This window comes from Geotrypetes seraphini, chromosome 13 (genome assembly GCF_902459505.1).
Source record: "Geotrypetes seraphini chromosome 13, aGeoSer1.1, whole genome shotgun sequence".
Taxonomy (NCBI): domain Eukaryota; kingdom Metazoa; phylum Chordata; class Amphibia; order Gymnophiona; family Dermophiidae; genus Geotrypetes; species Geotrypetes seraphini.
Window position 1 is genome coordinate 23,093,626 of NC_047096.1, and position 26,626 is coordinate 23,120,251.

General features: G+C 44.7%; 1 protein-coding gene across 4 annotated transcripts in view; it reads left to right on the plus strand.

The window, feature by feature from the left end:
• Positions 1-37: 37 nt before the first annotated feature.
• Positions 38-26,626, plus strand: part of HYOU1 (hypoxia up-regulated 1) — an 80,258-nt gene continuing 53,669 nt past the window's right edge. For 3 of the 4 annotated variants that reach the window (XR_004536828.1, XM_033919075.1, XM_033919077.1), the window contains exons 1-6: positions 38-276; positions 16,275-16,379; positions 22,575-22,668; positions 24,362-24,440; positions 24,851-25,005; positions 25,249-25,325. Coding sequence is in view for 3 of the 4 variants with exons in the window: in XM_033919075.1 (XP_033774966.1) it covers positions 16,319-16,379; positions 22,575-22,668; positions 24,362-24,440; positions 24,851-25,005; positions 25,249-25,325 (466 nt within the window). In the remaining variant the exon portion in view is untranslated. The remainder of the gene's footprint in view (positions 277-16,274; positions 16,380-22,574; positions 22,669-24,361; positions 24,441-24,850; positions 25,006-25,248; positions 25,326-26,626) is intronic. The other variant, XM_033919076.1, reaches the window with a different exon arrangement.

Below are 26,626 nucleotides of genomic sequence, written 5' to 3' on the forward strand. Positions count from 1 at the left end.
TCGTAAGAGGAGATAAAAGAGGGGGAAAGAAGGTGAGCGCGTGCAGAAAGAGTTCGGGAAGCGGCGCGGGGGTGGTAGTAGTGTCGCGGGAATAAGAGCGCCGGGGTGGCGTGGTCGTGTGACCCGGAACCTGAGCCACGGCGTGAGGCGCGCCGTTAGCATCCCACGTTTCCCGCTCGTGAGAAAGTGGCCTTGTTGGCCGGGACCAGCTGGGAGCAGTAACGGCCTAGATCTGACAAGCATCCCCGGAGAACCTGGGATTCCGCGAAATCTAAGGTGAAAGCTAAACATATAGTCAGAGCCTGTTAAACTGGAGGGGAAAATAGTTCCACTGATTCTGGCTGAGAGAAATGAGAGAGAGCAGTGTGCTATCTGTAGGTCTCTTTCCGATATACATTTTCTTTTTCTTTTTTTAAATCATGTTTATTAAGACAGTAGGCCGATATACCTTTTCTAACGAATCTTAAGTCCATCCATCCCCTTTCCACTTTGTTTCGCGATCCCACGTTTTTACAAATCAAGATTTAGACATAATTAAACAGACACGTAGGACTCACAGGGTTGAGAGGTGTTGGCTCTGCTGATAGGCCTTTAACTGGCCCACGTGCCATCAACAGCTGAGGCTCTAAACTAGAATCTCGGACTATATAAGACGAGAGGCAGCTTAATGCACTGCCTTGAGTTGGGTATTCCTCCCCTCGTCCTTAAGCCTCCTTCTGAGACTAGGTACCATCAGTCCCTAATCGTGCACATAAATCCGAGCACCCATAGGTGTAGGAAGTAGTGAGCCTCCAAAAAGGTGGAGAGGGATCTTTAGAGACTGGGAAGTACACTTAATAGATTTGGAGATAAAGTAAATTGAATCAAAATGTACATGGTTGAGCAATGTGTTTTTCTTATTGGGGGAGGGGGAGCAGAATCCATTGGTTGCTAAGAGCTCACTCAAGGGTTAATCCTGCATTGATTCCAAAGTTTGATACCATCAATCTGTTTACCATTTTTGTTTCAGTAGATACTTTCCTGCCCAAGAGGGCTTAACATCTTGTTAATTTGTACACATTGTAAGAGAGGGTGAAGTAATTTTGCTAAGATCAAAACCCAGTTCTCTTGCTGATGTTCCTTTCATTGATTTTCACTCATTTTTTAATGGGTTGTTTATATCCATAAAATGAACACAGTGTGAAAGGTCAAGGAAAAAGGCACACTAAGAGAAAGTTGGAAATAAAGGAGAGCAATTCAACAGACTAAGGAGTTATTTAATAAATGTTATCTACTTTAGGACCTTTATGAATAAAATATGTTCTATGGCAGATTAACAGCTGGTGGAGGTTAATGACTAAATGTAATAGCAAGAAGATCCAAAACATAGTTAGCTGTTTCTTATGTACTATTCATGTAAATTTAATATTGACTGCAGTGAATATTGGAAGAACTCATAGTTTATGGCTCTGGATTAAGCCAACCATGCTTCTTCCTGTTGGCAAAATTCAATTTTGTCTTAAGTAGGAGGATAGCTGTTAAGGATAGTTTTCTATAATAGTCCTGTTTTAGACTAAAACATTGTTCCTCTTAATTTAACTGAAAACTAAGAAAATAGCATATGGTACCTGTCTTTCCCGTTATGCTCTGACCTAACCAAATGGGGTCTCTATATGATGGAAAAAGAACACTGATGCAAGAAGATAACGGATCCATATTGCTTCTTTTTTTTTGGCTTCTGGTTAAACTCAGCAAAAATAGGATTATTTTAAGATGGGCCACATAGGTGCAAATTGGTTGCAGGTTACTCTTTATCTGTAGACTTAATCATAAGTTTCAGTGTGAACATAACACATGCACTTTATGTTTTCTTAGGTAACTTTCTAAATGACCTTTATATACTGTATTTACACTGTTAAGTTGTACATACTGTATACTTATTTTGAGGAAAAACTTTGTGCATGAATTTCCAAATCCCACTTCAGGTCGCATTTTACTACAGAGTAATGTACATTCAATGGACACATGTATAGACATGCTGCTAAACTTTTCTGAAAGCCATTTCTATTAGTAAAGCCCCGTTTCATTTGCAGTAATGGCTTAAAAAATTTCCTGTTAAAAAGCACATAGAGCAGTGGTTGTCTGCAATGGCTGAAGTACAGTAGATTCATAAGTTAAAGGAATGAATTAGGTGATAAGGATTTTAATAAAATGATTATACAATATAGTGCTTATATTTCTGCAATAAACCTTGCTTTGTGTGAATAAATTTAAGAATAAACCTATGTATGTATATAAAAAATGTAAAATAACTGTCTTCTGTCTTTTTATTCCTTGCATAGTTTCTACAATTGGGTCATAATATTTTAAAAGAAGATGTAACCAATTGAATCAGATAATGAGCCCAACCATGATAAATCTTAAACATCAGTACATTCAAATTTAAACCTAATATGAGCTTCTACTGATAACCAGTGTAATGAGATAACATTGGAGACACATGATCATACTTATTAGCAGTACAAACAAGTCTAGCTGCAGTAATCTGAATAATTTGCATTTTTCTAATCAATAATTTGGTACAGCCCACGCATACAGAATTACAATAGTCTAATTTAGAAAGTATTAATGCCTGGACAATCTGAGCTAGTTTAGAAGGTTCAGTACTCGTACTTTATAATTTGTCTGTTTTTAAATAATAAAAATGAGCTTTTGAACACATTATTAACTTGGCATTCCATAGTAAGCTTGCTGACTAGGTGAATTCCTAGAACCTTTGCAGAAGTTTTAAACTGATGTAAATTGTTTGCAGCTGAAAATTTATTTGTCCATGGATGGTCTTTGGGGGCTAACAATAGGAACTTTGTGTTTTCTCTTAATTTTCAATTTATGAGATGTAATTATGTTGTAAATTGATTGTTTACTGCATTGAGCTACGCATAAAGATTTAATTTTAATTAGGTTACTACTTAGGCTGTCTTAGAGCTCTATCTTTCTGATTCTATGCTAGATTTAAAATTATTTGGGAGGAGGTATGCTGAGATATATCCTAAAGTATGGTTGGATTATTTGTCTACCAGTGTTTTGTAGGTATTGTAGTCTGTGAAACTCTGTAAATGATTAATAGTTAATTTTATTGCTAATATGCTTTAAATGTAGTTTTTTTGCATCTACAACAAGAATAATGTATTAGTTTAGGGCAATGTCTCAAACTTTCTCGAGCCAGGGCACACTAAAGGTAGTGGCCATGGCTTGAGGCACCCAGAAGTGCGTGGATGTCACCGTGATGGCATCATGCACATGTGTGACATCACGTTGATGTCCGTGTATGTGCAGAGGCCCTCCAGATGGGCCCTGAGACACCAAGGGGGTGCCAGCAGGGAAGAGGGCTGGAGAGGAGAGGCACTGGCGCCAGCTGATTGCCTACAGCAGTGTTTCTCAACTTAAAGCTAAGTGCCCCCTAAGTCTAACAAATATCAACTGAGTACCCCAACCACATACTTCACTAGGCCCACCCAAGCTCTGCCCCAGATCCCATCCCTTTTACTAATTGTAATGCAATTTTTACCATTCATTTTTCATATATACAGCAGATGTAAATTCTCAAAACTGACACATTTCAATCACTATATTGAAAATAAAATCATTTTACCTACCGACGATTCTCTACAGGCTGCTGTAATTAGCTTCAAAGGTGAGACCGGGTGGCCAGGGGGGAAGCCAGAGACACTAGAGAGAAGGGGGAAACATGCAGGCCTTTGGCGAATTGGGCAGCGCTGGCGCTGTACTGCTTAGCTGGCAGGCACCTCTCTTCCTCCTCAGTGTGCCGCGGCACACTTGGAATCTCAGGAGGCACACTAGTGGTTTAGGGGCTTAAAGAAATAAAATCTGCTTTTCAGCACCCATAATCTGAACAGCTCCAGAGACAGAGATGCTGATGTCAAAATAGCACACTTCAACCTGGATTCTTTAAACAGTGCCGTTATCAATGACCACTCAGAAGAGTGGTGCTGTTCTATGTGCCAATCATGTAATGGTGCCGTTTACAGAATTACAGCCACATTGAAAGTAGGTGCCAGAAATATAGGCCACGGTTTTTCAGGCCTACGTTTATGGTACCTACTTTCCACGAGAATTGTGTCCATAAAGGCACCTACTGGTGCCTGCATTCACTTCTGCCATATACCACGCCTTTGTCAGTAGGTGCCTCTATGGATGGAAGATAGCTGCTGTTCTTTCTAGGCACCTCTAGCTGCCTACTTTTTTTTTTAATGTGTTTTAATTGGTTTTAAATGACACGGTCAATTACCACACCATATATCACCAATAAAAATAGTTAGTCAGCAGAAAGGCACCTACTGCTGTCTAACTTAGAGTGCCATTACAAGAATCAAGACCTTCATGCATTTGAAACAAGCTTGATAGAATTTCCCCCTCCTAGTCTGCGTTATTTGAACTGTGTACAGTAGAAATATTATTTTAATTTCCTTAAACATTTATGAACCACTGTTCACTAAAACAATGAGGTTTTTATTCTGTTTTATAATATTTGTTTTATAATATTTGCTTTAACATACAGGCACCTTTTTAAGAAGCTGATTACCGTGGCAGTCTGCGGTAGTTGCACTGAAGCCCATTGGGGAATTAATGGGCTTCATTGCAGTGTAGCAGCCAGTTGCGTGGCTTTGTAAAAGGGGGGGGAGGGGTTAATGATTAAAATGATTTATACATCAGTGCTATATTCTGATGCTCATTAGAAGCCCTATTTGGATTTTAGATGTGGATAAACGGCATTAAGATGTTTTAAAGCTGGTGATACAACCACTGTGATTAGGAGTTTAAATTCAACAAATCCCTTATGGAGTAACAAAAATAAAGATGTTGAATATATAGGATATATTCCAACTAATTAAATTTCTATCAATCAAACATCAAAGTAAACACTAACAATAAATTTGTGTATGTGAAGTGTTCAGTACCCAAAACTCCTGCATATGAGCTGCTAAAGAGTTTTCCTAGGGACCATCAGACTTCAAATACCTGGGGGATATATTCACTTGTTCCCTAATTAAAAGGAATTAACTTTCACTATAGTGTTATGCTATCGTAGGCTTTTGGCTGATGGACTTAACAGACTTGCTGTTTTTTAGTGTGGAATGCTGATGATACCTTGAACTGCAAGGGATAGAGATAAGTGTTGAAGCTTAAGGCTTTTGTGCATATTTTATGCTAGCACTCACCCGATCGCAGGTTAGGCCCCCTCCAGCTTAAGAAAGTAAGTCTGAAATGTAGTGTTTAGCACTGAGGAAGTTTTTAAAATATAAAAATTATTTAAAAATTATAAAATGATTTATTACTAATTTAAAAATTATAAAATTAATTATTTGATTATGAAATTATAAAATTGAAAGGGAGTTATAAAATTAACAAAGAAAGATAGGGAAGAGGAGATTTTTGAGCCAATGAGGTAGCTCATGAATACAGACTGCTTGAAAGCTAATGAGCAGTGGCAGGCTGGAAGTCTGAGGCTCTTTCCTCCTTTCCTTATGGTATCCTTTGAGCTGAATACATTATGATAGCATAACACTATATTGAAAGTTAATTCCTTTTAATTAGGGAGCAAGTGAATATATCCCCTAGGTGTTTGGAGTATTGAATTGTTGGTTTCCTTGGGGTTGTGTGATTGTGGAGTGTTTCACTTGGTAATTAAGACCATCATCACACTCCCATGTCCCTTATATATTTTGTTGCAATTCAATCATCAATTTTAGGTTGGAGCCAAGCATTTATCTGATTAACTGCAGGCACTCAAATGCTCCAACTTGAATTGATGATCAATATTTGAAGCAGCTCAGCAGAAGAATACCATGTGCTGAATTCAAAATACTGCATGAGGGAGGGGGAGAGATGCTAGACCCTGGGGTGAAGAGAAAACAAATCCACATTCTTCCTGTTACCATTACCGATTGGTCTATTGCTACCAGGAAAATTACCCAAGTATCTGTCGACACATGATCGATTGCCAACAAGCTACTATTAGTGAGATGCTTATTGGAAAAAAACATAGGCTTAGTCTTCTTCATGGCAACCTGGCTGAAAAACAATGACTTCCCTGAGCTCCCCTGCCCAGAAGGTTACTAGATCAACTAAAAGAGGTGGAGGCTTAGCCCTTATCTACAAAAGCTTATTCCACATAACCTTACTGTTGCATTTACTTCAGGGTCCGTACGTAAGATAATAAATTTGTTCCCACACACTGGACTTGCAGAAGTGTGAATACAGTACTTAGTTTTGAGCATCTCCCACTTGGAGGCGAAGCACAGTGCTCCTCCAGTTTTTCTTTTGCAAGCGAACTGTGCAGAGTTGTTTTTGCTCTGCTTATTTTCCTTTACTTTTCAGCCTTGAGTTCATTTTTTCTGAGGCTGTGGTGGCGTGAAACCCCATTCTTGGGGATTCTCTGCCTGGGAAAAGACACAGGCTCTTCTGAGCCAGACTACATCTCTGCAGAGCAAGTCTTCGGGTGGACCTGGGGAGCTAGCCTATTGTGAGACTTCAGGGCTCGGGGTCCATTCCGCTAGTAGCCTGCTCACCTCCTGAGTTTCCCAGTGGCTTGAGCGCAGGCTGTGAGCACCCTGTGTAAGAGCCCTCAGGGTTTCAGGGCATCAGCTGCACAATTTAACTTTAAAGTTTATTAAAAATTTGATTTGTTCACTTAACTGGTTTTCTAAGCAAAGTACAATTTAAAAAAATAAAACAAAAACCAGGAGCATCAAACAGATTCTGATACATGAATGAAATAAACAAAAACTGAACTACTTACTGACAGGCATGAGAGGAAAGGAGGGGAGGAACTACAATGATAGAGAAGGAACATATAAAGGGAAAAAAAAAAACCCAATATGGAGGGGGTTGAATGAAAAGTAAAGAAAAGTCTGACTAAGGATTGTTAAAGATTATAGGCATCCTTGAATGGGAAGCATTTCAGGCTGCTTTTAAACCATACTATCGCGCTTTGAGGTACAGTGGGGGTGGAGGTCTTGGTTAGGTATTGTCCCTCTGGCAGCCCAAAGAGTTCTTGTTTGGAGTTGGATTTGGAAGCATCTGAGGCAGAAAGTCCTTTCCTTCTTTCCAGCTGCACAGAAAAGCTGACAGGCAGGCACCTCCACAGAACTTTGAGTACAACCCCATTATCCCAGGACAAGCAGGCAGGTATTCTCACTAGTGGGTGATGTCATCCGACAGAGCCCCGATACGGACGTCTCACAAGCATATTTTGCTTGAAGAAACTCAGAAGTATCGAGATGCCCGCACCGCGCATGCGCCAGTGCCTTCCCGCCCGATGCTCCGGGCGTGTCTCCTCAGTTCTTTTCTTTCCGCGGAGCTGAGAAGTTTTACTTCATTTCTGCGCTGACTGAATTCCCGTTTTTTGCCTTCTAATTTCCGCAATTTTGGGTTTATTTTACTCTTTATCGTGTGTTTTCTTTCTTTTATTCTTAAAAAAAAATTTTTTTGTTCCGGCGAGTCGGCCGGGTCGGCCACGTGGCTCAGGCCCAGCTCCTTCGATCTCACGGCGGAGCTTTTTCGGCCTATGTCCCGGCCAATCACCGGTTTTAAAAAGTGTAGCAAGTGCCAGCGCGTGATTTCGTTGACGGACCCGCATCGACGCTGCCTGCAGTGTCTTGGTCCAGAACATTTTCCGAAATCGTGCCAGCCTTGTTCCACTCTTACAGCGCGGGCGTTTAAGCGGCGCTGTTTGTTGTGGGAGTCGATGTTTAAGATGGAAGCTGCTAAAGAACCTTCGGCTTCGACGTCATCGGCCGCTTCGCCTGTCCATGCGAAGCCAGCGACTGCTCCCGCTACTCCGGGCCTGCTGAAGCCGGCTTCGTTTACTCCGGTTTTGGGCCCGAGTTCGGCGCCGGTACCTGTCCCCGTCTCCTCGGCTCAGGTAATGCCTTCTACCATTCCGCCTGTGGTCATTAAGGTGCCGAAAGCTTCCAAGCAGAAACACTCGACCACGAAGGAGCGCGAAGACCGTGCTGGAGGACCCCCTTTCGGTGCGGATTCCTCCATATCGGATTCGCTACGGTCCCTGCTGAAAGCTCAGTTTGTCGAGCTCATGCAAACTATGGGACCCAGGCTAATCGCCTCAATCCAGGGTGACCTCCCGGTCTCGATTACGGGGGGTGGACCGCCCCTTCCTCCTCCTCCTTGCCGATCGATCTCGTTGCTTGGCGAGGAGGAGCGGCGAAGGGCGGCCGGTCCCTCGAGGCGGGCCTCCTTTAGTGACATGCCTCCTTTAGAGCCCATCAAGCCTCCGCGCCAATACGGTGCTGTTCCCCCGGTTGATAATCAAAGTCCTGGGCATAGTAAATCTCAGGAAGAGTTCTTCCGCACTCCATATCAGGCCTGGGATGCGTCGCGTGAGGCGGCATCCATTAAGCCCCTGCGATCTACCGCTTCCAGTCCCATTCATTCGCTGGAAGCTTCAGGGGACCATGCGAAGTATCGGCATTCTCGCTCTCCCTCCAGGCACCGGGAGGGACATCGATCCAGACACTCATCTCGGCATTCCTCGCGCCATTCTGAGGTTTTGCCGCAGAAGAAGCTGCCACGTCTGGGGTACTCTTCCTCTGATTTGTCTCCCCCGGAGGGGCCGGAGTACGAGGAACCATCTACCTCTTATTCTCCTTGTCGCTCCCAAGTCTCTCTGGATCCGGAGGCTTCAACTTCGTCCAGTCCCTTTCTGAGACCGGTGCTGGCAGACCAATTGTCTTTTTCTTCTTTTCTCCGACAAATGGCGGATGACTTGGATGTTACTTTGGACACTGGGTCTCGGTATTCTAAGGAGTATCTCGACACCATGCACTTGCCTCATCCTCCTGCTGAGTCTCTTCGCCTGCCTCTCCATAAATTGCTCGATCAGACGTTTTATGCGATCGTTTTATGCGATGTTTTGAGACACCTTACTCTATCCCTGCGGTCCTGAGCAAATTGGATGCAAGATACCGCATTGCCCATCACAAGGGGTTCGAGGGCGCTCAACTCTCTCATCAATCCCTGCTGGTCGAATCCTCCCTCAAGCGATCTCATCCCTCCCAGGTCTATGCCTCTGTGCCACCGGGACGAGAGGGCAGAACAATGGATAAGTTCAGTAGGAGAATCTACCAGAACTCAATGATGGCTTCACGAGTTCTCAATTATAATTTCTTTTTTCCCTCATATTTGGAGTTCTTCTTGCCGGTACTCCGAAAGTTTACTCCCTACATCGATTCTCAGGCTCGATTCGAGTTTGAGGAAGTGGTAGCCTCGCTTTCCCAGCTGCGTCTCCAGCTGATGCAATCCTCGTACGATGCCTTTGAACTCTCGGCACGTGCTGCCGCCTGTTCCGTGGCCATGCGTCGATTGGCCTGGCTTCGAACAATTGACATGGATCCGAATCTCCAGGACAAGCTTGCCAATGTGCCTTGTGCGGGTGCAGATCTGTTCGATGAGTCAATCGAGACTGTTACTAAGAAACTTTCAGACCATGAAAAGTCTTTCCAATCTATCCTTAGGCCTAAGCCCAAGCCTCAGCAGTCTCGACCTTCTAGACCGCCTTTGATCTATCAGCGGCGTTACACTCCACGGCAGGCTCCTGCTGCGAGGCAACCGGCGAAGAGGCAGCCTCCCCAAAAAGCTCAGCAAAAACCTCAGACGCCGGCTGCACCCAAGGCTACTCAGCCGTTTTGACTCTATCCCAGGGAGCATAACCAACCTCGTTCTGCCTCCCCCTGGTTTTCCTATAGGGGGTCGCCTCCACCATTTTTATCATCGCTGGGAGGCTATTACCACCGACCTCTGGGTCCTTTCCATCGTAAGAGAAGGGTACTCTCTTCAATTCCATCAGGTCCCCCCGGACCACCCTCCAAGAGAATATCCTTCCAACTTGACACAGACCACCCTTCTTCAGGAAGCGCAGGCATTGCTCCGGCTTCGGGCCGTCGAGCCGGTCCCGGTGGACCAGCAAAACCGGGGGTTTTACTCCCGGTACTTCCTCGTTCCGAAGAAGACGGGCGACCTGCGACCCATTCTGGATCTTCGGGTCCTCAACAAGTTCTTGGTAAGGGAGAGGTTTCGCATGCTGACCCTTGCGTCTCTCTACCCCCTCCTCGAGCAGAACGACTGGTTATGCTCTCTGGATCTCAAGGAGGCCTACACTCATATCCCCATTCATCCGGCCTCCCGCAAGTTCCTCAGATTTCAGGTGGGACATCTACATCTGCAGTATCGAGTGCTTCCATTCGGCCTGTCCTCGTCTCCCAGAGTCTTCACGAAGTGTCTGGTGGTAGTGGCCGCTGCACTCCGGAACAGGGGTCTTCAGGTGTTTCCCTACATCGACGACTGGCTCATCAAGGCCCCCTCAGCTCCAGAGGTCATTTCGGCGACCCTGGCTACGATTTGCTTCCTGCAGAGTCTAGGCTTCGAGATCAATTTCCCCAAATCTCATCTGCAGCCTACCCAGTCTCTTCCCTTCATTGCGGCGGTCCTGGACACCATTCAGCTTCGAGCATTCCTTCCTCCTCAGAGCATGGATGCTCTTCTTCATCTCTGCCTGTGTCTTCTCTCCAGACCATCTCAGCGAGACACATGATGGTCCTCCTGGGCCACATGGCCTCTACAGTTCATGTGACACCCTTTGCCAGACTCCATCTCAGAATTCCTCAGTGGACCCTGGCTACTCAATGGACTCAAGTGTCAGACCCGTTGACTCGACACATCATAGTCACTCCTGCTCTTCGGCAGTCTCTACTTTGGTGGATGACCTCTTCGAATCTATCCAGAGGTTTGCTGTTTCACACTCCTCCCCACCAGAATGTTCTCACAACCGATTCCTCGACCTATGCCTGGGGGGCTCATCTGGATGGGCTTCGCACTCAGGGATTCTGGACCAGTGCGGACCGACTCCATCAAATCAATCTTCTGGAGCTCAGAGCCATCTTCTATGCTCTTCAAGCTTTTTAACATCTGCTTCACGACATGGTGGTCCTCATTCGCACAGACAACCAGGTCAACAAGCAGTGGGGCACGGGATCGGCCTCCCTCTGTCAGGAAGCTCTCAGAGTCTGGGATTGGGCGATTCGCCACAATGCTTTCCTCAAAGCTGTCTACATTCAGGGGAAGGACAATGTCTTGGCAGACAACTTGAGTCGTCTCCTCCAGCCTCACGAATGGACTCTCCATTCCAACCCCCTTCAGCAGATTTTTGCACAATGGGGGACGCCTCAGACCTCTTTGCGGCTCCCCACAACTTCAAACTGCCTCAGTTTTGCTCCAGGATCTACACTCCTCATCGCCTCGAGGCAGATGCTTTTCTGCTGGATTGGGGGACTCGCTTTCTGTATGCGTTTCCTCCATTTCCTCTCATTCAAAAGACTCTGGTCAAGTTGAAATCCGACAAGGCCACCATGATTCTGATCGCTCCTTGGTAGCCCAGGCAACCTTGGTTCTCCCTTCTACTTCAACTCAGCAGCAGGGAGCCGGTCCTTCTTCCAGTGTTTCCTTCACTACTTACTCAACATCAAGGATCACTGTTTCATCCCAACCTGCGGTCTCTCCACCTGACAGCTTGGTTCCTCTCAACGTAACTCCTCACCAGTTTTCCCAGGCAGTGAGGGATGTCTTGGAGGCTTCCAGGAAGCCTGCTATTCATCAATGCTACTCCCAGAAATGGACTAGATTTTCTTCCTGGTGTGTTTCCAATTCCAAGGAGCCTCAGCGAGCCTCCCTATCTTCTGTATTGGACTATCTTCTACACCTGTCTCAGTCTGGTCTCAAGTCTACATCTATCCGAGTCCACCTGAGTGCTATTGTGGCTTTCCATCAGCCTCTACAAGGGAAACCCCTCTCTGCTCATCCTGTGGTTTCCAGATTTATGAAAGGACTTTTCCATATCAATCCTCCTCTCAAACCTCCTCCAGTGGTTTGGGATCTCAATGTTGTCCTTTCTCAGCTTATGAAACCTCCTTTTGAGCCTCTCAACAAGGCTCCACTTAAGTTTCTCACCTGGAAAGTGGTTTTTCTGGTGGCCCTCACTTCTGCTCGCAGGGTCAGTGAGCTTCAGGCCTTAGTAGCAGATCCACCTTTCACAGTATTTCATCATGACAAGGTGGTCCTTCGCACTCATCCGAAATTCCTGCCTAAAGTGGTCTCTGAATTTCATCTCAACCAATCCATAGTGCTTCCTGTGTTTTTTCCAAAGCCTCATTCTCATCCTGGAGAATCAGCTCTTCACACTCTGGACTGTAAACGTGCTTTGGCTTTCTACCTGGATCGCACCAAACCACACAGAACTGCTCCTCAACTTTTCGTCTCTTTTGATCAGAACAAGTTGGGAAGACCTGTATCGAAGTGCACCATCTCCAACTGGATGGCGGCTTGTATCTCTTTCTGCTATGCCCAGGCTGGATTACCCCTTCCCTGTAAGGTCACAGCCCATAAGGTCAGAGCAATGGCAGCCTCTGTAGCCTAAAAGGGATAAGTGGAATTGTCCAATAAGAAAAGGTGCAAAGAATAAAGATGTCTTTCAACTCATCTGAACAATCAGGTAAAACGATTTGTTTCCCCTGTGTGTTGCGCAGCCTCTGTAGCCTTCCTCAGATCGACACCGATTGAGGAGATTTGTAAGGCTGCCACTTGGTCCTCGGTTCATACATTCACCTCTCATTATTGTCTGGATACTTTCTCCAGACGGGATGGACAGTTTGGCCAAACAGTCTTATAAAATTTATTCTCCTAAGTTGCCAACTCTCCCACCATCCCATTGAGGTTAGCTTGGAGGTCACCCACTAGTGAGAATACCTGCCTGCTTGTCCTGGGATAAAGCAATGTTACTTACTGTAACAGTTGTTATCCAGGGACAGCAGGCAGCTATTCTCACGTCCCACCCACCTCCCCTGGGTTGGCTTCTCTGCTAGCTACCTGAACTGAGGAGACACACCCGGAGCATCGGGCGGGAAGGCACTGGCGCATGCGCGGTGCGGGCATCTCGAAACTTCTGAGTTTCTTCAAGCAAAATATGCTTGTGAGACGTCCATATCGGGGCTCTGTCGGATGACATCACCCACTAGTGAGAATAGCTGCCTGCTGTCCCTGGATAACAACTGTTACGGTAAGTAACATTGCTTTATTTCCTATGGGAAAATCAGGGTGGGTCTGACAATCTCAATTTTGAGGGTTTCTGGGGTTAGGGTTTAAGCCACCCACCTCCAAAACTCCCTTTTTCTGTGTTGAATTTTCAAATAAGTTTTAGTGAGACTTTATTGGCGGCAGCCATCTCGGATTTCAATCAATCTTTTTTTTAAAGTCTCTGAAACTCCTCAATTTTGATCACAATCGACATGGATGGACTCGGGATGTGAGGAGACCATTACTTATAAATTTTGTGCCAGATGTTTGTCGGAGGAGTGTTCGTGTACCACAACACGTGCAAAGGAGAGGCAGGAGCTTTGAATTTAGTACCATCCGTATCCTCCAGTGATGGTGACACTGTGGGTCTGAGAAATAGGTAGAAAGTCCTGTCCAGAGACCCTATTTCGTGATGACACAAAGCAGAGGCATGTGGAATCGGGCTTCATTTGCTTCCCCTGCACAACGCTTCTCCCCAGAATTTGTAAATCTTTTGTGTGGAAGCCTTTCTGATGTGACCAGGTCAGGCAGTGCAGCCTGCTTGCATGCAGTCATTGTCCCCAAGGAGTGTCCTCTTCGGTGTCTGCTTCTCAGTTAAGCAAGCTGAGCCCTATCTCTAGTGACCTTTTGGAACCAGACTGGCCGGATTAGAGGTTGGTTCCGTGCTGGCTTTTTTTGTCTCGGGGCTCTAATACAGTCCTAGATGACTCTGGTTCCCTGTTTGGGTCCGGCAGTCAAGAGGCCTCCCTGGCTCTTGACTAGGGAGACGTCCCTCAGATCCGCCGCCTCTTCACTGTCCACCACTTTATTGCTGATGTGATTAAAGAATTGATGCTGGAAGCTCCACCCTCCTCTACACGGTCATGAGTGGCTCTAATGCTCAGACCTCCTTTTTTCCTGCATCTCTGGACATTACTGACTTGATTAGGGAGCAGTGGGAGACTCCGGAGAGGTCCTTGAGGGTTGCCAAGGCCATGTCTAGACTTTATCCCATGGCACCAGAGATCCAGCAACTATTTTACCAGCCAAAGGTGGAATTAGTGGTGGCTCAGGTCACCTAACTATGGCTCAAGTGTGGGTGGTATAATGCTGAAAGATGAAAGATGTTCAGGACCGCAAGGTGGGCATGATTTTGAAACAGCAGGTTGAAGCTCTTGCTTTGGGAATCGAGGCTGCTGCTGCTTCGCTTGCTGCTCAGACTTGCCATACCAGACTGCAGCAGTGGCCCTCTGTGGAGGAGGAAGCCTGCCCCCAGCTTGTGCTGGAAGGGGTGGATTATGTGGTAGATACCATATATGATCTTATCTGAGTCATAAGCAAGGTATCAACTTATACTGTCTCAGCTTGCAGAATGCTCGGGATATGCATCCAAGGTGACCTTGAACAGGCTGCCCTTTAAGGGGCAGAGGTCTTTACCTTTATGGCCAGTGTAGTGGGCCAGCAAGAAGGCGGCTCAGTTCTTCAGTTGAATATGTGAGCCAGGAAGCAACAGCTTGGAAGGTCTGGTGCAACCTTGGCCACAGGCAGGGCTTCTATAGGTCTTCCCTCCGTGGCTCATGAGTTCTGTGAAAATAATGTTGCATCCAGGCTGGTAGTTATGGTCACACTAGACTGGCCGAGGTGTCTGTGATATGTGGATCTTGTCCATCTACAGACAATGGTCAGACATTCCTTAGCTAGCCAATAAGCTGCAGCGGAAGGTGGGACGTGCAGCTTAGGAGATACAGTACCAACCTTCCATCCTGCTTTTCCCTGTGGCCCATTGGCTGGCTAAGGAATGTCTGACCAATGGTGTCTCCTAAGCTACTGGTCCTGCTTCCTTTGCAGTGTATTGGCTAGCTAAGGAATGTCTGACCAATGGGCTGCAGGGGGTGGTGGAAGCTACAAAAGACACTGCCTGCCTTCTTGCTTTACTCTTCAGCTCTCTACATGGGGAAGATTTCATCTCCGATATCTGGGAAGTGCTGGAAAGAATATTGGGAGTGCTCTAGCACCCATAGAGCTGGTGCCTATAGCAAGATTCCTATTTCCCTGCTATGACTCAGATCTTTCAGTCTGAGCCAAGCAGTGCCATAAGTTTGGATTCAACTTGCATCTGACATCTTGCAGCTCAGAGCCAAGTCACGCTGGGGATGCAGGAAGCCCATTGTTTGTTCTGCAACTGAAGTCAGGTGAGAGGAAATAGGCTGGGTAAAGTCTGAGGGAGGGGTACATAAGAGAGAGCAAGTAGACTGGATGAAGGCTGCAGTTAGATGAGGGGCAGGGCAGAATTAATTTGTTGAGGGCCCCTAGGCACACAACTACACTGGGCCCCCCTGCCACTACCCACTCCACCCCACAATGCACCCAGGCGGAAACAGGAAGCTGCGTCAGAGGGAAGCTTTGGGCAAGCAGCACTGCTTGTACAATTATAGTTCCCGTTGCCTTTCTTACCCGCGTTGCTTGCTTGTCTTACTTTCCATTGATGGGTGGGGGGGGGCTGCGTTGCCAGTTGGGGTGAGGCCAGTATTGCCAATCGATGCTGGAGGGGCCCATCGCCGTTTGGAAAAAAACAATGTTGATGCCCTCCTTCATTGGGCCCCCCTGACCATTTCGGGCCCTAGGCACATGTCTACTTGGCCTATTGGTTAATCCTGCCCTGGGGAGGGGACAATACAATGTTGTATTTTGCCACTATTTGACGAAGTATATGGCAAAATACAATGATTGCATGTTTTGTCTCTCCAAATGTTCCAAAATATATAAAATGTAGCCCCTGATAGAAAAAGATTGAACAGGCCAGGTTTAGTGAATATTTCATAGAATAACACTAGATTAATCTATCTCAGTACTCTTATCTGGTTAATTTTTTTGTGATCTGTATTGAAGCAGTATGTGAAATTTTGTGGATTATAAGTGCAATTTTAATTCAATTTTCCAACCTGAACATTTCAATTCCAATTTGTACATACTTTCTTTTCTAAAATGCTACTTTTTATTGTGATTATCAACATATGAGTTATAAATGTAAAAATATTTCTTACAAAAAGTAGTTTATAGTCGTAATAGATACATTCTGTCAACTAAAATAAAAATGCGTTTTATATTTGTGCTTTGGGTTCTTAATGAGTTTATTTTTAATTGCTTTTCAGAAGTTGTGTGTTGGTGATTTAAGTAAAAAAAAAAAAAAAGGAAAATGCGCCTTCCACTGTTTACACTGAGTTGCCTGCTGCTGGTCTATATGCCATTATTTACAGGTATGTTTGAACTGTTGGACAACTAAGAATGTATACAGGTCTAGAGACAGACCAAAACTAAATCTGCAGCCAAAATTCATTACTCAGTATTGACAAAAATCAAAACCAGACTCCTGCCCTGAACAGGAACAGTCCTATACTCCCCCTGGTCCCTAGGCATATTGTTTCATTGGTAATATAGTGGCTAGGGTAAGGATGATCCCCAATTGCTCTTGCCCATGCTGGCTTCTTTGTCAAAATGGCTTCTGGGACCTTCAGTGGCAGGGAGAGAGAGGGAATAGTGGGGGAGCAGTACTATGCGGCATGCCTCCTTTTCTGGAAGGGAATGTGATTGGCAGTATAGCACAGTTTCAGTTAGGGTCGAAAATGTACAAATGAAACTAAAATTCAGTTGGCCTGTATGCAGGCCTGATCTTTAGACAGAAGCAAATCAATTATTTGCAGGACTGATATGGACAGATACCCATTCAGTACTTGTATGTTTTTCTCCATTAAGTTATTTATTCACATAAATCCCACATTGTGCCCTAAGGCCCCGATTCTGCAAAGTGCGTCCCAATTGAAGGCAGCTGTAGGCACCCTACAGCTGTCTAATCAGCCAATCGGGAGTCACGTTTCTTAAAAAAATGCTCCTCAGGCAGGTTGCCTATATTAAAGGTGCCTCCGGGAGCCTGGGGAGGCCTGCAAACCTGCCTAAGATCGCCTAAAGCTAGGCGGTAGCCTTAGGCGGCCCTATGCGTCTCCCTAGTAGAGCAGGAGACGCTTACCATGTAGGCCAGCAAAATGCTGGCCTACATGGTAAGTAGACACATCCACTATACTTAATCGCGGCAAGATATCTCCCTGCTGCGATTAGTATAGTGGCTGCAGCTATGGCTACCAGTCTCCCCTCCCCCCCCAATGATTGCGGAAGGAGGGTGCCCAACCCCTCCTGCCCACAGAACCCACGATCGCTGGCAGGAAGGTTCTCAACCCTCCCTGCGGGAGTCATACCAATGAATAGGGTCGCTAGGATATAGACTTAATAGAGCAGGTCAGTAGAGTTAAGGGAGCTAGTAGACTTAAAAGGGGGTCAATGGTATGGGCAGACTTGATGGGCTGTAGCCCTTATCTGCCGTCATCTTTCTATGTTTCTATGTTACCGGTAGGCCCCGCCCCTGAAAATTGCCGGCAGGAGGGTACCCAACCCCCCCCCCCCCCCGGACCCCCCCCAATGATCCCCCCATCAAAACGCCCCAATCCCCCTCCCTGGCACCCCCCCCCCGGAACCCCCACCTCAGGCTTACCCACAAGGTGGCCGGACGGGTCCTCACACCATCGGGCCAGCAGGCCTGCCTCCATCCAAATGAGGAGGGCCCACCCCTCCCCTGCCCAACCCACAGGATGCTAGGGCCAAATTGGCCCAGGCACCTAAGGCCCCCTCCTGCCATAGGTGGAACATTGTTACATGTTAAGCCCCCTGTGGATCAATATAGATGCTGTCTTTTCCTTATGACTGGGATAGCCATCCAGATGGTAACCCGAAATTGGAAGAATTACGATCGTCTAAATTTCCCTTTCTAGCGGCAAATCTATGCTCCAGCTGTAGATATGAAAGAATGAATGCCGATAGTTTGAGGCACCAATTTATTTAAATTGGTTTGGGGCTCGTTGATATCTTATATTTCTTCACTACAGTAGGTCTTTGATTATGAGTCAGTTTTTGTTTATTTTCGTACATATCCAGGGAGGGGGGTATTTCTGTCCTAATTTTGACCTTTGTGTATTTACACTTGGGGTGCGTGGGAGGATGGGAGGATATTATTAATTTGAATAGAGTAAGGTTTTTGGGATAATCTATGTTTTTGTGTTTTATTGAATAATCATTGGGTGGGTGGGAGAAAATGGTTGATTATGTATATTTGTAAGTTGAATGTGCTTTTATTGACTTGTGTTATACTAGTATTTTAACCCGTTACATTAACAGGTGCTAGAGTGTATGTCTCTCTGTCTTTATTTCTGTCTCTCTCTCCCTCCCGCTGTCTTTCTCTCTCCCTGGCCCCCTTTGTCTGTCTGTCTTTCAGTGTCTCTCCCTGCCCCTGTGTTTTTCTTCTTTTCTTTCTGTCTGCCTTCCTCCCGCTGTCTGTCTTTCTATCTATCTGTCTCTCTCCCTGCCTCCTATGCAGCAGCATTTCTCTCCCCCCACTTCCCTGTGCAGCAGCCACAGCAGCATTCTCTCCCCCTCTATTTCCCTGTGCAGCAGCATTTCCCCCACCCTACTTCCCTGTGCAGCAGCAGCATTTTGATCCCCCTCACTTCCCTGTGCAGCAGCCACAACAGCAGCATTTCTTCCCCCTCCATTTCCCTCCCCCCACACCACTTCCCTGTGCAGTAGCAGCGTTTCCCCTACCACCCCCCCTTTCCCTTCCCGAGGTCTGGCCGGCTTCCTTAGTCCCTTACCGCCCCCCCCTTCCCTTCCCGTGGTCCTGACAAACCTGCCGATTCCAGCAGCATCTGCAGCACTCTATACACGCTGCTTCGGGGCCTTCTACTGACCTGATTTACTCTGGCACATCCCTGATGACATCATCAGAGACGCGGCAGAGCAAATCAGGGCAGTAGAAGGCCCCGAAGCAGCGTGTGTAGAGTGCTGCGGATGCTGCTGGAGTCTGCAGGTTTTGAGTCGGAAGTCTTCTCCGACGCTGGTGAGGTTCAAAAATAAACTTTGTCAGTCCGGCCGGAGCCGGCAAGCCTGCTGCGAGAGAGAGAGAGATACATGGTAAGTGCGCATGCGCACTCTGCCGACCACAGAACTACAGATCAGGTAACACGCCGGTAAGAGTGTGCATGCGCGGCTAGGGTTTTATTATATTAGATGATATGTGTTTATTGCATTATTGAAATTTGGAAAACCAATAAAGAATTTTAAAAAATAAATGGTTGTCAACTTCTTTCTAAAAACCTGATGAGAACTAGAACCTGATGCCAACTTACTAAAACTCTTAAGCGGCATGCTGGGATGATAGGCTAAGACTCTCTCTGAAAATAGTGCTTATAAATACAACCTTTAACTATGGGAAACGAAAATATAGTATTCTGTCTGCAAATTTGAAATGGTCAACTTGATAGGTTGGCACAGTATTTTATAACTGAAACAGGTCATATTCCTAGAGAATCTTCTAGAGTTCCAGATGTTGTTTCTGGTATTGAACCCATGTTATCTGCTTCAGTGTTACGGCAACTCATCAGATCCATCTTCTCTACCGCCAAGATGTAGATCTCCTCCAGAAGGACTTTCTTCCACTAAATTCATCAGGCTTTGCTTGTTAAGCTGGAGTCATATATTGAGCCCAGAGCAGAGCAGTTTGAGGCGTTACACTTAGATGAACCTCCTAAAGAGCTGCTTAAATTGCCTCTTTACAATCTCCTTAAGGAGGCTCTTTTTATGAACTGGGAGACTCCTCTCACTCTTCCCGTAGCTCCAAGGAAGATACTCTTTATACACAACTGGCACATCAGTCTTGACTGGTAGAATCTACTCTTAAAAAAAATCCTCAAGTACAAGAGTATATGCTACTGCTTCACCAGGACGTGAAGGTCATAAAGGCCATACCATGGATAAGTTTGGGCGCTGCCTCTTCCAAAACTCTGTTAGCCAAAAGAGTTATCTGTTATAACTACTATGTTTTATCTTAAACAACTCGTAAAGAAATTGGCTGATTTCCAACAATATATTCCATCTGAGTGATGTCCAGAATGCCAGGAGACTACTCATAGCCTCTTTCAAACCAGGAAGTTTATAGCAAGATCAGCTTTTGACGCATTTGATGTCGCATCCAGAGCATTGGCTATGTCTATTGCTGTGAGACGACTTGGATGGCTGCGAGTTTCTGATATGGACATTAACGTTCAGGATCTTTTAGCAAACATTCCCTGTCTTGGCAAAGAGCTCTTTTGAAACAAAGTGGAGGATGCCACCCAAAGACTTACCCAGCATGAACAAAGCTGGACCACCTTAACGGGATCCAAGACTAAGACTCAGTCTTCTAAATCTTCTCAGAGACCTGCTTCCTATTCATATAAGAGGTGTTATCCAGCAACTTCATCCTCTTCAAAATCCCCATCACAGAAGAGGCAGAAATCATAAAAGCCTTAGAAACCTCAGACTTCTGCTCCTCAAAAACCAGCTTAGTCTTTTTGACGTGCTTCTAGAGAGCATGGCCAAAATATCCCTGTCTCAGCCACCTCCACAACCCATTGGAGGCTGACTTCTCTTATTTCATCAATACTGGACTCTTTACCACAGACACCTGGGTCCTCAGTCATACGGGAGGGTTACTTGCTCCATTTTATTACCATTCCTCCAAACAACCCTCCAAGAAAGTCCTCTTTCACTTCTCAACAGACATCCCTTCTTCAGGAAATTGAAGCTCTGCTTCAACTAAATGCCATAGAAGTAATACCCCCTTCCAAGAAAAATCAAAGAAAATGTGAGGTCTTTGTCTCATTCTTGACCTCTGAGCTCTCAACAAATACTTGGTCAAAGAAAAGTTTCACATGCTATCCGTGGGAATCCTATACTCACTCCTAGAACAAAACCTTCAGAGAAAGGAAAATGTTAAAACTAGGGGACATGAATTGAGGTTGCGGGGTGGAAAACTCAGGAATAATGTTAAGAAATTCTTTTTCACGGAGAGGGTGGTAGATGACTGGAATGCCTTCCAGATAGAGATGGTGGAGATGAAAATGATGATGGCATTCAAAAAAACATGGGATGAACACAGAGGATCTCAAATTAGAAAATGAATGGAATAAAACTAAGGCCAGTATTTGGGCAATCCTGCACAATCTGTGTTCCATATATGGTGATTTGGTTTAGGATGAGCTGGGAAGGGCTTTGATAGAAGCTCCAGTGACAGGATAGTTAGGATAGGCTGGAGTGGGCTGCAGTGGGAACATAAAGACCAGTATCAGGCAGACTTCTATGGTCTATTGCCCAGAAATATTAAAGAAAAGACAATATCTTTAGCGTCCCTCCAGACTGTCCCTCTCGTGGCACAGATTGGGTTTACGCAGGTGGAGACTGAGAACACACAGAATTCTATCAGCAGTACAAGTGGGCTGTGCAGTCCCTCTTAGAATCAGTCTGTTCTCAGTCTCTAGCAGGTGAATGTGGTAAACCTGTGGCAGTCCTGTTAGGCCTTCAGGTTGTGACTGTTGGCATGGATAAGAGGTGTCCTTTTCCTGGCCTTGTTCTTGTCTGAACAGAGATTAGGTCCTGGAGGGGGGGCTTTTGTCCTCAGGGGTGTAACACTATGGTGGCCAAGTCCCCCCACTTCTATCTCTGTAAGTGGTGCCTGAGGTCACTGACTACAGCTTAGAGAGCCAGTGGGTCTGCTCCTTTAAAAAAAAAAAAAGGCAGGCAAAGCCATTCAGTGTTGGTGCTGGTCTGACTATTGTGCAGACTGGATAGACTGTTCAAGTCTTGATCTGCTGTCATTTACTACATCGCTATGTTTCAAACCAGTACCCGTTATGAGCCATTTGACCATGTCGGTAATTTATAAATTGTTTATTTTTGACATGTCAATTTCATTGTCTCATCTAATATTTTCCACATTTTTAAAAAAATTTACTTAACTGTTTTGTGTTACTTTCCTGTTTCTTTCAAAATTGAGTATTCATATCCTGTCTTTAAACTTTAAACTAGCAGTTCCCATACTGTGGATTGGGAACCCAAATGGAGTCATATCAATGGATGGGACTGCTTTCTTTTCTCTGGAGCTCCCACAATTATTTATGCCCAGCAGTGGCAGTTGGGCTTGTTCAGGGGTAAAATCTGCTCTTTCATACCCTACCTCATTGGAAATCCATGCAGAGTACCAGGAGTTGCCCTGTGCTGACTATTGTTCTTAGTTTCATGCTTAGGATTGGGGGAGAGGGAGAGGAGGAAGTTGTCTTCTGGTTTTCTTCTTGTCATCTGGGGATTGTGTGAATTTTTAAATATTAAAATGAGACTGTATTGGGTAAAAGTTTGGGAAGCACTGGTTTAAACAAACACGATATTGTCCCACACCTCAATTTTGCTTTATGCTTAGTTACTTGTTTGATAGTGTCTTATGACTTATGTCAGTATTTATGTAGCCACTGTAGAGGAGAGGGGTGATAGTTAAGAGAAACTCATCTTCCTAATCTGCTTCATTTCCTGCTTTGCAGAGTCGATAGCTGTCATGTCAGTAGACCTCGGTAGCGAGTGGATGAAAATTGCTATTGTGAAGCCAGGGGTGCCCATGGAGATAGTACTAAACAAGTAAGCTATGAATGATGTAAACATGAATTGCATATACTTCCACATATGGTGAAAAGGGCACCTTGTTTAAGCATGTTAATTTCAAAAAATGAAAAAAAGCTGATCATGAAAACCAGATTCCATAGCATTGCGTGGAGGGACCAGAAGATGGATAGAAAGCTATTAGAGAATTTTGCCTGGAGCAAACAGTCCGTGCATCCACAGAAGCAGAAGCTGCATCTAGGGCAGCAGCTTTGGTGACATGTTTCCCAGCCAAACTGTTGTAGAAGTACTTGATGAAAGAGAAGATAAAATAGAAAATGTCCTACTAAAACTCCTTAAAGAGAAAATTGAGTTAAGCCCTATCAACTAAGATAAGATATAAAATAGAGTATCACAAACTGTGTGCTGCAGCAGATTCCACGACATGCCAGAGGAGGAGGAGAGATGCCAGCTGACTGCTCACAGGATGTGGTGCGAGGCACGTCTTATAGGAAGTTAGCTGGTGCCTCTCCGCACCTCTCCCTCTCCAGCAACCCCCCACTACCAGTGGTAATATGAGACTCAGGGCCATGGCTGGAGGACATCTGTGCATGTGCAGACGTCAATGTGATGATATCACACACGCATGCGACATCATTGCATTGATGTACACGCACTTCTGGATGCCCTCCAGCCATAGCCCTGTATTTTAGTGTGTCATGGCTTTAAAAGGTTTGTGGCACACTGATATAAAATAAAGCTACAGTTATCCCAACAATATAAATTAGAATGTAAACAAACCCTTTCTTAAAATAATTCAGGTAAAGCACTGTTGGCAAAAAAGCCAAAGAAAACCTCTTATCTACAATGTTGTAATCCTAATTGGCTGAAGTATATAAATCAAAGTTCAGCCTTGGGGTGGGTGAGAGGGAATTAAGCATTAAAAAGAGGCTTTTCTCAACTGCTATATTCTAAACTGGAAGATCAGGTTGGTAAAAAAAAATAAATAAATAAAATTAGGTACCCATGCTTTTATCAAATACTGGATTGTAAGAGCTGCATAGGCTCTTCATAGGCTAATCGTGGTTCTGTACTCTTATCTCCACCTGTTGGTCAGTGGTCATAACCCACAGGTCTTGGACTGATCTTGTGGAACTAAAGGATAGAAAATTAGCAGGTAAAAACCTAATTTTCTTCTTAAGACAAATATATATATATATATATATTTGTCTTAAGGAGAAATTAGGTTTTACCTGCTAATTTTCTATGCACACACCTCCACACCCCTCGGCAACTATCAGCTTAACTGCTAATACTTCTGAATCATACACATTCTCTACTAGGCGAATTAAGCTTTGGGAACTCTTTTTGCCAGAAAATGAGGTCAAGGCTAGTAATATAGCACAGTTTAAAAAAAAAGATTCAGACATATATAGATTTGGGGATTTTTTCCCACTCTTACTTCTAGGACTGAGTAACATGAAAAATACTTTCCTAGCAGTATCAGCCAGGTACTTCTAAGAGACCCAGGTTGACTGTTTTTCATAGAGGATGTTGGGTTGTATGGGCCATTGATTGACCTAGCATTGCACATCTTATGTATGTTCTGATAAAATAATTGTATTCTGCATCAAGTGTAAGACTCATTTTGAAATGGGATACAAGAAGATTTTAATAGGATATTAGCAGTGAGTTCATCATATAGACACCATTTTTTTTTTTCTCCTTTCAGGGAGTCAAGAAGGAAAACGCCCGTAGTTGTTGCTCTGAAGGAAAATGAACGGCTTTTTGGGGACAGTGCCATTGGAATGGTAAGAATCTTAACTCTGGTGATAGACAGATCTCAAGTACAAAACATTTTCCTATCTTGGCTTATTTGTGCACCCTAGATGAGGTTTTCCCTTTAGTTTGTTTTTCTTGTGCTCCATTTTATTCTCATTGTACCCTTTTATTTGTGTAATGCACTTAAGTCGAACAAATGCAACTTTTCTCAACTCCATTTATTCAGTATCTGAAATCTGGGCAGCAAAAATACTATCACATTTTCTGGCTTTCCTTAGCCAGCAATACAGACTTGGCATGAAGGAGAAGATTCTTTGTTCTGGTGCAACTCTGAAAATATTTGCTTATTACAGAGAGATTTATAGTTCCATTGTCATACAATCTTGTATATTTTGTTCTTTTAAATGTATGATTTGGATTATCTTTCACCTTGACACAGGCTATGAAGAATCCAAAAGTAACACTGCGATACTTCCAGGATCTGCTGGGAAAGCACATGGACAACCCACATGTGGATAACTATCTCATAAGGTTTCCTGAGCACAAACTGGTGAAGGATGAGCGAAGAGGAACAGCGTTGTTTGAATTGTCTGAGTGAGTTACTCATCTGTGACACAAAGACTGTTGGGTGAAGCTATGGGAGTGGGTAAGGCAATATGGAAGTGGAGTAGACTATGTTGATATAGAAAGTGAAGTGGCAGAGCTTGTAATATGTCTTGTAGTCCAACAAGTTATGTTAGGCAAGCAGTTTTCCTAGCTCTGGTGGTTAGGTTGAGGAAAGAGCAGTTTGCTGGGTAGGACAAATCCAAACTGATCCTCTGTTTATCTATCTTATAGTTCACTGCAATATTCCCCAGAGGAGCTGCTTGGGATGGTGCTCAACTATTCCAAGACCCTGGCTGAGGAGTTTGCAGGTGAGTGTAGTGAACTGTCTGAAATCTTGCCTCCTTAAGGATTTTTTTTCCACAGAGGAGCTGCTTGGGATGGTGCTCAACTATTCCAAGACCCTGGCTGAGGGGTTTGTAGGTGAGTGTAGTGCACTGTCTGAAATCTTGCCTCCTTAAGGACTTTTTTCCACAATGACTAAGGTACATATGTTCTTACATCCTTTTTGTAAAAAAATATATATATTTTATTTGGTTAGAATTTAAGTTGAGAGAATAAATTCTAATTTAGAAGAAAAATTGGTAACAGCATTGCATTGGGAAATGTTATGTTATATGTAATTTTGTCCCAAGACAAGCAGGCAGCATATTCTCGCATGTGGGTGACGCCATCCATGGAGCCCCGGTACGGACAACATTAAAAGTGTAGTAACACCTTAAGTTTTTAGAAACTTCGTGACTGCCCACACTGCACATGCGTGAATGCCTTCCCGCCCGATATAGGCTGGTGGTACCTCAGTTCTCTGTTTTCCGCAGATCGAACAAGTGGTGTTTTTTGAACCTCATTCATTTTTGTGCTTTGTCGTCCCGTTTCGTGAACTGTTCTACAGTTTTTGGGTTTTTTTTGAATTTTCATTCTAAATAAAAAAAGAGGATTTTTTTTTTCTTTCTTGCTTTTTCCTCATGGGCTTTGCCCTTCAAGGTCTTCATGTTTTTTCTTCAGCAATTGAGTTTAATTTGGCTGATGCAGTCTTCTTGTTCTTGTATAGGCCATTAACGGGCTTCAAAAATTGCTGCAGGTGCCAAAGGCTGATTTCTATCAACGACCCGCATAATTGGTGCTTGCAGTGCCTTGGTCCCGAACACCGGGTCCAGTCCTGTGCTCGGTGTTGTACTTTGCAGACGTGCTCCATCAAAAGCCATAAACGTCAACAAGAAAAACTGTTTGGGACATTGACAAGACCTCACAACCATCAATGTCGAAGACATCAGCATTGACATCAGTATCGGGTGATCTTGCATCGTCAGGTAAGCCAGCTAAGAAGCCTCCAGCTTCCCAAACAGTGTTGCAGGTCACTATTGCATTGAGTCCCTTGATGCCAACCAAGCATTGACGTTCCTTCTTGCGGCTTGCCTCTCCTTCAAAGTGTGCATCCTTATCGAGGTCACCCTCTACAAGGCAAGCTGTTGCACTGTTGGTACCGGCAGACGAGCCACAGGTGCTTTCCTTCCATGAAAAGCTTGATGAGGTTTTCGCAAGGGAGTTGGGTGATATCTTCAAGCTGCAAGCACCAGTATCAATTCCCTCGGTACTGGTCCAGCCTGAGCTT